Source organism: Diutina rugosa, assembly GCF_008704595.1.
Source record: "Diutina rugosa strain CBS 613 chromosome Unknown scaffold2_size729309, whole genome shotgun sequence".
NCBI lineage: Eukaryota > Fungi > Ascomycota > Pichiomycetes > Serinales > Debaryomycetaceae > Diutina > Diutina rugosa.
Window position 1 is genome coordinate 83,758 of NW_022995199.1, and position 12,572 is coordinate 96,329.

At 50.6% G+C, this 12,572-nt stretch overlaps 6 protein-coding genes across 6 annotated transcripts; 3 read left to right on the forward strand and 3 right to left on the reverse strand. All coding sequences in view use genetic code 12, as the record gives it.

Annotated features, from left to right (window-relative positions):
• Nucleotides 1-87: 87 nt before the first annotated feature.
• DIURU_004780 (uncharacterized protein) lies at nt 88-816 on the forward strand (the record flags this gene model as incomplete). The annotated part of the gene is made up of 1 exon (XM_034157691.1): nt 88-816. One exon carries the CDS (start codon nt 88-90, stop codon nt 814-816), a length of 729 nt encoding a protein of 242 aa, XP_034010184.1.
• A 244-nt stretch (nt 817-1,060) lies between these two features.
• DIURU_004781 (uncharacterized protein) lies at nt 1,061-2,110 on the forward strand (the record flags this gene model as incomplete). Its single annotated transcript, XM_034157692.1, has 1 exon — nt 1,061-2,110. One exon carries the CDS (start codon nt 1,061-1,063, stop codon nt 2,108-2,110), a length of 1,050 nt encoding a protein of 349 aa, XP_034010185.1.
• Nucleotides 2,111-2,152: 42 nt separating this feature from the next.
• On the reverse strand, nt 2,153-3,121 carry MTM1 (Mtm1p; the record flags this gene model as incomplete). The annotated part of the gene is made up of 1 exon (XM_034157693.1): nt 2,153-3,121. The coding sequence occupies one exon, from the start codon at nt 3,119-3,121 to the stop codon at nt 2,153-2,155; it is 969 nt and encodes a 322-aa protein (XP_034010186.1).
• Nucleotides 3,122-3,633: 512 nt separating this feature from the next.
• KOG1 (ubiquitin-binding TORC1 subunit) lies at nt 3,634-7,800 on the reverse strand (the record flags this gene model as incomplete). Its single annotated transcript, XM_034157694.1, has 1 exon — nt 3,634-7,800. One exon carries the CDS (start codon nt 7,798-7,800, stop codon nt 3,634-3,636), a length of 4,167 nt encoding a protein of 1,388 aa, XP_034010187.1.
• An 801-nt stretch (nt 7,801-8,601) lies between these two features.
• Nucleotides 8,602-10,080, forward strand: DIURU_004784 (FHA domain-containing protein; the record flags this gene model as incomplete). The annotated part of the gene is made up of 1 exon (XM_034157695.1): nt 8,602-10,080. One exon carries the CDS (start codon nt 8,602-8,604, stop codon nt 10,078-10,080), a length of 1,479 nt encoding a protein of 492 aa, XP_034010188.1.
• A 122-nt stretch (nt 10,081-10,202) lies between these two features.
• On the reverse strand, nt 10,203-12,218 carry SPT20 (Spt20p; the record flags this gene model as incomplete). The annotated part of the gene is made up of 1 exon (XM_034157696.1): nt 10,203-12,218. The coding sequence occupies one exon, from the start codon at nt 12,216-12,218 to the stop codon at nt 10,203-10,205; it is 2,016 nt and encodes a 671-aa protein (XP_034010189.1).
• Nucleotides 12,219-12,572: the final 354 nt, after the last annotated feature.

Genomic DNA, 12,572 nt, shown 5'->3' on the forward strand with positions numbered 1-12,572 from the left:
CTCAGTACACGGCCTGCAGCGTGAACCTTTTTTCGCACCGCTCGATTCACCAATAGGCCCTCACCACACACACCCCACCAACACACCATGCTGCGGATAGTCAAGGTGGGTATCCCCGTCGTGGCGGGTCTCTGGGCCCTGCAGCTGCACGCGGTTGTCCGCAACGAAAGCAAGCGCAATTTCTACGAGGACGACGCCAACGTCGTCCCCAAGCCGGGATCGGTTGTCCCCGCCGCCGGCACCGAGGTGCAAGCGGTGGGCACGTCGACGGTGGTTGACGGCACCCTGGTGAGATCGGCGCGGTTCCTCGAACGCGTGTTCCGCTCGGTACGCCAGGAATTGGAGGATGTCTACTTGACGTTGAGATCGAAGGGTGACGAGGCCTACTCGTCGCTTAACTCGGCTGAACGTCAAGTGACGTCGACGGTGCTGGGCTTACACGCTCGCCAGGAAGACCTCTTCCCTAACTCTGTCTACATTCTTATCGCCGGGCTTGCGGGTAACATTGCTGCCCGTAAGCACGGTGTGGTGGCTAAGGTGACGTTGCCAGTGTTGTTTGGTACCGTCGCTTTCCGCTACTTCTTGCCGCAGACGTTTGCCAACACCACACACTACCTCTGGGAGGTCGAGCAGAGAAACTTCCCCGAAGTGGCGGCGAAGCTGCTGGAATTGGCTAAGCACACCCACGAGTTGGTCGATGACGTCGAGAAGGGCGCCGAACACCTGAAGCAGTTCGTCAACGACACCGTGGCCGGGTTGCGCCGGAAGGTCGCCGACGTCACTGGTCTCCACATCGACGAGGTTTCGAAAAAGTGATCTCCCCAAAATAGCATGATAGAATTCAACGATTACACATTTCTTATCGATTTTTTCTTGTCTAAATGTAAACTGTCGTTACGGTGAAGGCAGTGTATCCTCTGCCGAAAGGGGTGGATGGCTACACCCGTCACTATATACAAAATCTCCAGAGTAGCGAAATGGCTGCACCAAAACATTCGCTCTGCTCCACTTAGTCTATAAGTACCGTGGCGTATACGGCAAGTGAAGTAAAATCGCAAACATGTCGTTATCGTCTCGTCACCCTTCATCGCAGAAGACGATGTTCCCCTCATCCGAACTGTCGCTCTACCCCGTTGGTAGTGGCCGCACCGGGTCGTCAGCGTTGTCGTACTTTCTGACCAAGCCGCTGTTGCTCCACTCCAAGGAAGGACTGGATGTCCACTCGTTTGTCAGTAAGCCACGGCGGTGGCCGTTTCGGCGTGGCAGCTCCCGGGGATTGGTTGCAACCAATGAACCTCCTCTCATCGATACGTTGGGTCTCGACGCTACTGTGGCCAAAGTGATTGCTCAACACCGCCAGCTCACCGGTCTCCACGACAAAATGTTGGCTGATTGGCAAACCTGGGCCAGCGGCTTACCCGAGGACACCGAAAAGGTTACCCTTCGTTTCACCCGCATGTTCATGGCCTACTCAACGCTTTTCGACTGTGCTATCGACGACTTTGAGGCGCTCCATCTGACGCTTTTGTGTATCCGAGACCGGGAAATCAAGCAACGTCGCTTGGGCAAAGACCGCTACCACATGCAAGAACAAGCAAAGCAGGCGATGATTCGCAACGGGCCCCAGTCGTACGACAACACTAAGCTCCAGGAACTGCTTGAAGAGAACCTCAACTCGTTCCGCTTTGTCAAGCAACAGTTGAAGCGAGCGATAGACTCGGAATTGCGCGAGCTGGTGGACCAATTCACACTCCATTGGGGTCAAGTGGTCCACGATACCGACGAGCGCATTGAAGGGTGGATCAAGGAAAACGCTCAGGCAGTGTTGGACGCAACTTGGGAAGAGTATGACGAGAACGCCTACTCCACCAGACCCCCACCTAAACGGGAAACTAGTGACAGTACCGCTGGTACCACTGGCACCACAGTCAAGCGGGAACAAGGGTGGAACGTCAGTGACGAAGCGCCGTGGTCCGACAAAGTGTTAGGCGATCTCAGCAACGTGCCTAAAGTCCGCGACCACCCCTACCATCAGTACAAGCCTGCCGAAACGCCGTGTCTCATCGACGACCCGATGATGAGTCCCGCCGCCGAGTGGGGGTCGATGTAAATGTAATGTGTGAATAATGGTATAATGCAAAAATGAAAAATGTTAATGAGTCATGAAGAACTTCTTGCCAATCTCGTAGGACGAAATCATGATGGCGCACGCGGGGGCAATCTTCATCACCCGGGGAGTGAGCCCAGCGTAGAGCGCACCGATACCTTCGTTACGGCCGATTTGCCATAAGAACTTGAACATCGCTGATCCCAGATGGGTGGCCTCAATTTGAAGTCTGGTCTTACCCACATCAAACGGGTGAGTCATAATCGCTGCCACCAGTCCCAGGAGCGATCCCAGTATGAACGAGTTCATAAACACGTGGCTATTCTTCAGCGGGTCGGTGTGACGGCGAATGTAAGCTTTGATCCGTTCATAGCCAAGCCAGTAGATTCCCAGAAACGGCACGTCCCGCCATAACGTGATGGTCAACCCGGTGAATAATGTGCGCCACCCGTTAGTTCGAACATCAGCCTGAGTTTGACGCCAAAGCTTACGGAGCATGCCTCCACTGGTTCCCGTGCTCGGTACCGATTGCAATCGAGTCTTGATTAACTCAAACGGAGCCACCAGCGTCGCCGATATTGTGCGAGCAAGCATACCACACACCAACGGGTTAAGCGAGTGGTGGTAGATGGGCAGATGGTCACGGATAAACTCGTAGCCGGTGAAATAAATGATGTTGGAGGGGATGCTCATGAAAAGGGTAAGCGAGAGCCCCCGCCAGAGAGTGGGGAGCCCCTCCCGCTGAGCGATGGACTTCATACCTTGCCAGGTGGAGGTGATGCGCTGACAATCACAGGCATGGCAATAGTTCAGGGTGGCCCAGAACGGTGCCAGCGGCGGGGGACGGCCTTGAGGTTCTTTGCACACCAACGCGGGGCCGGGACCGAGTAACTCTTGTTGTTGTATCCGGACACGAATGACATCGAACGGTGTCACCACCACCAGGGTCACTAGCAGCCCCAGACACGCGGAGATCATCTTCTGCCACATGGGGATGGGATTGTCATCGGCCATCGTACGCGGTGAACAGTTGTAGGCGTGATTTTTCACTGTATGTCGCCACCCGGTGGAGATGCACTATATCGAGACGATCGCTGCAAGCTACACTCGTGCACCACTGGAGACCCGATGCTCCTGCATACTTATCATAACCTCTGCGGAGTCGTTAAGCGACGGGTATTCACAAGCGAGACACTCTCAACAATCAAACCTGGGGTAACTAGGTTGAGATGATATTGGTAAAATTCATTGACTATATTTTCACTACCTAAAAGAATTTTTCATTGTGGCAAAATTAACGGTTTGGAGACAATTGGGACTGTCCCAACGCTCAATATCATTGGAGGATCGTCTAACGTCCGATATTGTCCCGAAATGCGCGCGGACCGGCGGTGGGGCTGACAGTTCCGCTCTATTTACAGAGACTGAAAGCGGAATTTTTGTAGGGCTAATGACTGAATGTGTATATACGCACTATACTGATTATACTCTTACTCTCAGAATTACTCTCAAAATTACTCTCAAAATTAATACTCCAGCATGACATCGACGCAATTGTAGACGTTGATGTGGCTGTCTTGGTTGTAGTTGGTGGCCAACACCATGCGGTGCGGATGGAAGGTCGTCGAAGAAACGTAGCGACTGGTGTTGTTGGAGAGATAGGAGTCGCGGGGATTGCTCAATGTGCTCAACAAGTCGCCCAGTGTCGTCCACACGTTCACCAGCTTGGCCCCCGTAGTGATGATGGGGGCGTGCTCGTGAACGTCGACCAGTCGAATGAGCGGTTCAGTGTTGTAGAAAGTCACCACCGGCGACAGCGTCTGGCGGATGTCCCACAACTGGACCTCTCCGTTCACTGATCCCAGCACAAGCTCGCGGAACCCGCCCCGTTGCATGTGGATATTGCGGATGGAGAACTGGGGCAGCGGCTGTGGCGCCACCAGCCACTTGCGGACCATGGAATCACGGGCATCCATGCGCCGGTCATAGACACGCACGGTACCATCATCAAAGCCGCCGACAATAATATTACCAGCAACTTGATCACTGGTCAAGGTGGTGATTGCCAGCGTCAGTCGCCCAGGAATATCAGCAACACACATTTCTCGTTGGGCGTCCCATATCCGGATCACTTTGACGTCACCCAGTACCAATAAGGAACCACGACTTTGTTGCCACTCACTGATGAGCCCAATCAGCTTAGTCGAAAGCAACATGTCGGTGAGGGCTCTCCACCCTGCAATCAACTCGATCCCGTGGTCGGGATTTTGGTAATGCTTGTAGATCTTGACCAAGCCGTCCAGCGACCCTGTCATAAGCAATGGTTGATCATCCTCATTGATGAATTTGATGTCAGTAATTTTGGTGCCGAACGGGTTCATGTTGCTGAAACGTTGAACCAAATGGTTTGACTGCCAATCCCACACCAGCACCGTGTCCCGTTCATCACTTGCCACCAATATACGCTCAAATTGAGTGAATTTAACAATCTTCGGAGGCATCTTATTGTCTAAGACACGCACTTCTCGGTTCCAGTCGCCTCTTATCGCCAATTCCTTTTGCGGTTGAGTTTCTTGGATAATTTGCTCGTTGCGATTACGACGCCACAACAGGCGATTGTATTCGACCAGCCCAGCCTCTTCCAGCTCATTTTTCAGCATTTGTGGTTCCTGAAAGTATTCCAGTGAGTATTGGAAGAAGCCCAGTTCTTCGGGGAATTGAGGCGGTTTCAGGAAATCCCGTTTAGTGAAGAACGGTGTCAACGGTTGGTATTGCAGGTGATAATTAATCGGCGACGGCCTGGGATTGAATACCTTTGGAAGCTTCAACTCGTGGGTATCATCACTGATATGGAACAGCTTAAACAAATTCGAAAGGCTAATCTTCTTCATGATTGACAGGGCATCCAGTTGCAGTGATGCCGACAGTTTTGGTGGTTGCGCCAGAGCTACACGCCGCTGTGGATGAGCGCCATTGATTAATGGTACATTCCGTGCCTTCATCAGACCACTCGAATTCTGTCGTTGTAACTTCACCACCGGGGAAGCAGCCTGCTTCTTAAATGCCTCGGTGATGTTGATCGAGGAATTATTCACCAAAAATTCTTGGATTTCCTTCACCAACAGCCCTAATTCTGACTCGGCAAGCTTGAGCATGATGATATCGATCAAAGTTTCCGCAAGTTGCTTTACTTCACAATGAGGATCCGTCAGCAAGATAAGGAGAGCCTTCCACACACTTGAGAAAATCAGCCCATAGGCAGGCGACTTCTTCCGAGCTTCATTAAGATTGTCAGGGTTCTCAATGAGCACAATCTCTTCCTCAAGCTGGTTGAAAGCCACCACCATGAAGAATTTCTCATAGATCATAATGAACTTGTGCATAAAGAACAAAAGCTCTTTCCGCACCATCAGCGACCCGTCATTGGCGAGCCCAACAGTGGCAGCAGCAAGGCGATGATCTTGATGCTTGAGTTCTTCACGGGACGAAGGCTCATTGATATCTGTCAAAAACGTCGTGAAAGCAATAATGATCAGAACCCGAACTTCGGGGATAGGGTCATTGACTAAAGGTAATAAGTCACCAATGACATTTTCCCGGAACACGATCCGTTTCGCTTCGACGTTATTCGCCCAAAGTTGAGATAACAATAAAGCACACCATTGACGCAATAACGGGTTCTCCAGATGAGCAATGTAACTCAAACAGTTTCCAATTATCTCTGATGAAAATACCTGGCGCTGGCCGTTGCGGAAGTCTTTGATGAACAACGTCAAGATGAAAGCACTCATAGCTTTGTGGTCTTCAACCAATGGGGTAGACAGGGGAGCTCCATTCGCAGTGGCTGCACCAGGAGTTGCCTGAGGATTGTTCAAAATGACATAGAAATAGTTGAACCCCTTGTCTTTGCAAAGCTCAGCTTGCGTACTCTTATAGTCGATTGCCATAATTCTAGCCCAAATAAAAATGAGTACAGGTTTGAGATCCTGCGAGGGTGATTGCAAAAGCTTGAGAATGTATGGGAAAATGCAAATCAGAAGCGACAAATATACCGCCCAAGGCCCTAAGTCCAAAAACTTTGATAAAAGAATGAGAGCTCTCAAACGATGTACCGGCGATAACAACACTTGTAAGACAATGGGTAACTGCTCAGGTGGTTCCTTCAGCAGAGGACCAGTGTAATTAAGCCACATCTCGAATGCAGTAAGTTGTTGTTCAAAGAATGACAGATGCTGGTAGTTATTCAGGATCTGAGCTTGCGATGGAGCCGACGCTTTTTGTAAAGTTTGTGACGGACCCGAAACTGATCCCAGCTTCAGAGAACGCCGAGCTTCCGTCCCATTTTCAGGTGGCATGATTGTCGGGGGCGGTACGGGCGCGGGTGCCGTTTTGGGCTCAGGTGACTTGTTTTCCTGTTCGTGTAACAATTGTGATAACACTTGATCAATAGCCAAGTCCCACAGCTCCCACATGGGGTGGTGAGCAACGATTTCCGGCAAAGGTGGATCAGAGATGGGGTTGCAGTTCATGTGAGGCATAATTCGCTTGGCAAGCAAAAAGTTACGGAACAACGCCGCCACCATTAATTCCTGACGGAAAAGGCGCTTGAAGATGGGACGTGACAACAGCAGCCACGCAATTGTGTCAGTAATTGCCGTGAAAATCCATATTAACTCACCTAACGGCGTCCGACGGTCGGTAAGTTTGCCGGGGATGATAACGTTGCCTGCCAGGTTTTTCGGCAATTTGTCATAATAATGCTTTTTGAGTGGCAGTTGCATGATGAACCATTTAGTAGAGATGTCAATTGGTGAGGTTAAGCAACAAGTGAAAAGATCTGCAGGAAGTTCAGGGTTCATCGGAAGAAGTTCATTTGACTTACACGCGGCCAATTGTATGCAATCGAGGTAGGCCAGTGTCGGCAGCGGGGCCGCTTGATCATGGTTTCCGTCATTGTCGTCGTCAATACGCTTCTGAACGAACTTTTTGAAGTTGTGGACAATGTTCCCGGCCAGATTGCAATCGTAAACAAAAATTACCGGGGCCCCGAGCCAAGTTTGCAAATCGTAGAGCGAGATGGGGATGTATTGAGTGTAGCCCCGATTAAACACCCAGATTTCACCCAGCAGCGTGGGCTGAGGTACCCCGTGACCATTGTAATGAAACAATATTCGCTCGTCCTTAGCATTCCGCCGGAGAATATTGCAAAAGCGCTTTACGTCTTCAACGCATGGGTCCAACAGCTGCTTGTACTTTGTCCGCAACGAGATATTCTCGTACTGAGTCTGGAGGTTTTTACCTATCTGTTCCAACGCCTTCTTGGTCTCGGAGTATCCCAGAGGGTCGACCCAAGCCTCGGTTTTGGCACACGGATAGGTCTTGACGATGTCGGGAGGGTCGACGCCCAAATTGAGGCACAAGATAAGCGCCGCCAGAATCGTCTTTTGACCCTTTTGCAGTTTCCAATCGGTAATGGGTTGGTAATTCTTGTAGTATTTAGGCAGGTTCTTCATATCGTCGGTAATGGGGTTGCCATTGGTATTGTGCCGTTTGTCGTCATAGTAGATGAAAAACAGCCGGGCAAGTACCAGGAGCACCTGTTCCAGGTTATACTCCTCATCAAACCCGTGTCTCATCTCGTCATTGAGCGGTGTTAGTGGCTTGGGGCCATAAAACACCTCCGGGCCTGACATGACGACTGAGGTTTTTCGCGCCTTAGGGATAACGCCGTGGGTCGTACGAGCGGTGGGCACCACAATAACTATACTAGGCACTACTAAGCGACCGAAAAAACCGGCTAACTGTCAAGTAGGAATTTTGAGAAGACTAAGCCCCAATGTCACGGTAGTAGTGCTTACATTGTGTGCAAGATGAAGTCGGTGTTTTGTCTAAGAGGTTGGGGTGTGCGGCTTTCGATCTCCGAAGTCACGACGACATTCACGGAAATAAGGATACTTCTAATAATCTCGATCACCCCAAATACGACCCCACAACGCCACAAATAAACACCATCAAACATGTTGTGGCCATGGTCACTGCTTATCTTTAAAGCGACAATAAACAGAGCTCGCAATCCGCCTTAAGTGGTCATACCGCGGGACGACCGCTTCGTAGAGACTCTGTTGTTGTGGCAGCTTAACCGGCCCCGCGGTGTTGTGACGTGCCGTCTACCAAAATACCGCCACCCATTGTTATTGTGACCTTCGCTAGTAACCGGATCAATAGCCACCGACAACCGTCACACTTCTACGTACCTTTTTCGGAAAAGATTAAGTGCTTGGTCACTGTGGTAATAATGGCCTGAACGCTAGGCCTTCCACGCCCATCACCGTAGCAACCCCCCTATGTCATGATCACCTCGGGGTAGCTGTTGCCCCTAACCTCTCGACTATCCTTATCTCCCGTGTGCAGGACATAACGGTAAATAGGGAGTGGGGGGGGATCACTATTTAAACGCAACGAGCCCACCACCACGTGCAAGCCACCCCGACACCATGTTCCCCAAACGTACCGTTCCAAAGCCCAAAGACGGCGAACCTCATATCGTTGGTCGGCTGCTGAAGCGCCGGAAGACCTCCCCCGAATTCACCAACTTGTTGTTTGACGACGCTCGCATACTGAAGATCCACGCCGAAGTCCACTGGCAGCAGGGCCAATGGTGCATCAGGGACCCTGGACTGAAGTTCGGTACCTTTTTGAACCAAACCCTTGTGGGTGCGGAACCGTTAGTGTTGTCGCCGGGGGACTTTGTCGGCTTTTTGTATAAATCCGCAGTGGAGAAGCTTGATCGGGAGAACTTCAAATGGGAAGACGGTTCGGAAAAGCGCATTAGCCGCTGGTTTGAAGTGAAGAAGACGGCTGAATACTTGGTGTTGGATTCGGTGGACTTGCCTAACTTCCCCACGAATGTCCCCCCGCCTCAGCATTTACCGAAAGCGACTCCTCAAAAGCAGGCTTCCAAGGACAAGGCGGACATCAGCATCAACACTACTAATACCCAACTGCTGACTATCGGCTCGACGAAGCTGTCGAGCTCCACGCCTACGCCGAAGCCGTCAGAAGAAAAGGAGAAGCTGGAAAGTGAAGTCAAGCAGGACTTGACGAAGGATACCCCTGACAGCATTGTCATTGAGGATGACTCTGACGAAGACGACGATGATGGTGACGACGACGTTGAATTCGAATTGGATTTCCCTGATGCTGTCACCAACCAATACGCCGTTGACACCTCCAACGATTCTGTGTTCTCGAAGCAAGCCCACGACCTGACGGTAACCGGCAATAGTCTCGACCTGCGTCAGGTGCAGAAAGAAGAATTCGTCGTGGAAGAGGTGGGTCCTACTGATGGTGGCTTGCTGGTAGCGTCCGGCGGTGACGACAATTCCTACGAACTGAACGACGAAAGTGAGGTTTCGTTTGATCAGCTTTTGCGGGAATCCTATGGTCGGAAGTCGCCGTCGGTCGAAATCCTGTCGGACCATGACGTTGGTCTCACTAAATTGGTGAGCCCCTACAGTGATGCGTCGTCGATTGACGACCTTGACTTTGTTGTCGCCTCCACGAACTACGACAACCATCTGGCCGAAAATCTGCTGGCCTCACTGGTGGACTCGCTGGACAATCTCTTCAGCGACAATGACGAAGTTGCTGATTTGAGAGCCGACATTGCTGCGCAGAAGTGGTGTATTTGCAGTGCTTCATCCTACCCTAATCTCCAGTCGTCGGCTCCTTCACTTCCTCCCCCTACCCCTCAGCTCAAGCTGTTGGCAGGGACCAAGCGCGGTCGTGACAGCGAAGATGACGATGAAGACGACGACGATGCCGACTACCACCAACGTGTAAAGCGGCCGACTCTCTCCAAGAAGTCGTCGTTGCTCCGTCGGGTTGCCTCCGAGGCTGTTCGTGGCGCTACTTACTCGCTTGTGACGATCTTAGCGTTGGCGTACCTCGGTAGCCCCCAAGAACTGGGCTAGTAACGACTCTATACGAAGTATGAATTTCTCTTGTGAATTAACGCGTGAATAATGGTATTTAGTGATACATGACTGTGAAAGTCGCAATCCCAATCGGGTAGTAATTAATATGTTCAAGCGCACTAGTGGCGCTGTTGTTGGTTCATCATGTTTTGCTGCTGTTGCTGCTGGCGCTGTTGTTGAAGCAAGCGGAATTGGCTCACTCTTTGGAAGTATAGCGGGAATTTTTGGATGAGCTGGTGCTGGTAGGCGCGAGCATGGTTCATAGCCGTTTGCTTCTGTTGAGGAGTCAACTGTTGCCCATTGGGCGTCACACCTGTATTGGCCATCTGCTGGTAGCCCTGAACTTTAAGCTGCAATTGTCTGAAGACTGCCCGTTCTTCGGGAGACAAAGTATTGTTGAGAATCTGTTGCTGTTGCAGCTGAGCTACACTTGGACGCTGTTGCCCTTGAGGAGGTCCCAGAGGCTGGGGCCCAGGGTTATTTCCCATGTTCGGCATCATTTGTGGAGGCATAGGATTGTTCTGGTTCTGATTGGCAGGGTTATTGCCCGTGTTAGAATCCATAAACTGCAGTTGCGGGTGTGGCTGGGGCCTTTGCGGCATCATATTTCCATTTGCAGAAGGCATCACCGGGGTACCCATCGACAGAGGCATGCTCAGGCCCACAGCTGGAGTCAGTGGCATCAGGTTCATGTGTTGCTGTTGAGCCGCAGCAACTTGAGCCGCAGAAACCTTTTGACGTTTCATTTGAGGGTGGTTCTGTTGTTGAGCGAAGGCTTGTTGATGTTGCTGTTGTGATTGTGGTGGCGGTGGTGGTTGCTGCTGGGGTTGTTGCATTTGGGGAGGAGGATGCTGTTGTTGAGGGGGCATCGGTGGTTGCTGTGGTGGTAGCTGTTGCGGCATCATTTCTTGCTTTATTTGTGGGCGTGGTTGAGGGGTTCCACCCATCAGTGCTGGAAGCGAATTGTTTGGGTTCGAGTTGGGGCCACCAGGACCGCCAATCACCCCCATATTCACATTAGGAGCCATGCCTTGCGGCTGAACTTGATTAATTGCCTTAACTTGAGCAGCTTGTTTAGCGTCTTTACGTTTGCGGTATTCTTCAATAAGCCGCAACCGCATAAATTGCCCAGTTGACCGTGGCGGCCCCGTCAGCACCAGTTTGACCGAAGGCACCCGGTTCAACTGCAGCGGTGGCGTGGCGTTAGCCGATTTCTCTTTGGGTTTCTGAGGCAGCGTCAGCCCTGGCGGCACTGCTCCCGCAATAGCTGGTTGACCAACAACGACAAGCTTTTGTTCAGTGTTATCATTCTTATACTTATTCAGCATAAGCAACATGATTTCTTCGTAATCTGACAGCTTATGGAGAACAATTTCATCTTGATGAAGCTTACGAATAGGGTTTTTGGTTTCCTCACGATGGCTGAACACAAGGTCATAATCTCCTTTCTCTTCGTTCCAAACTTTCTTGGGGTATTCCAGTTCTGGTTTGAGGTAATCATCACAAAGGTAAGGGTTGAGCGGGGTCAGCAAATCTAATTCTCGATTGGTAAGCGTCAAAATTTCCAGCTCCATTTGAAGTGAAAGGGGGTCATGGAACTTGAAAAGCGCTGCGTCGGTATGGTACAAAAGGTCGTAGTAAATCAGAAGTTGAGTGGGTCGTAATAATGTACGATATGTTTTCGGTTTCTTCTGCACTGCCGTGGTTCCATTCTGTTGTTTTACCAGCACCTCAACCATTTCACGATGGTCAAACACTTGGAGGATAAGACAACCATCATACAGGCGAATGCTGAAATCCTTCACAAGTTCCAGGAGCTCCACTGGTATAGTTTCCTTCAACACATGATGCAAAAAATCTTTAATCATAGGCAGATTCTTGGGAATCACCTGCGACTCCAGTGAGTTGTTGAAGCGGTAATGGTTTTCGAAAATATGGAGCGAAATCAGAGCGGGGTACTTCTGATACTTCTGTAATATTTCTTGACTTGTGGTAGCAAAATGCTGAGGCATTTTTGCTTGCTTGTCCACGACATTGTTACCTTGAGTCAGTGACTGTGCCTGAGCTTGGGCCAATTGTTTCTGTCGCTGGGCTTGGACGGTGGCCGAACGGGTGGGGCCGTTGCCATTCATCATCGTCAACTTTGTCCCGTCAAACGCAACTAGGAGTTTTTAGGGGAAGCTTGACGTTATACAGGCCACACAAAGAGTCGAAGGTTACCTCTTGAGGAGCGCCGAAGGGTAAAAGGTGCGCGTCGCGCTACCATGAATACACGAACCCCAGACTCGAAGAAAGAGAGCCCAAATCCAATTTGTTTTTGACCCCACGTATTTGAGATATTGTGACTACTCGAAATATCGATTATTGTATATAAGTGATATGCACAATCTGCTCCATATGTGGGGTTTTCTTGTTCTGCTAAAACACTGAGTGAGGTAGCCGTGAAAAACAAAATCAAGGCATGAAGAGCACTTCAAAAAACACAAATC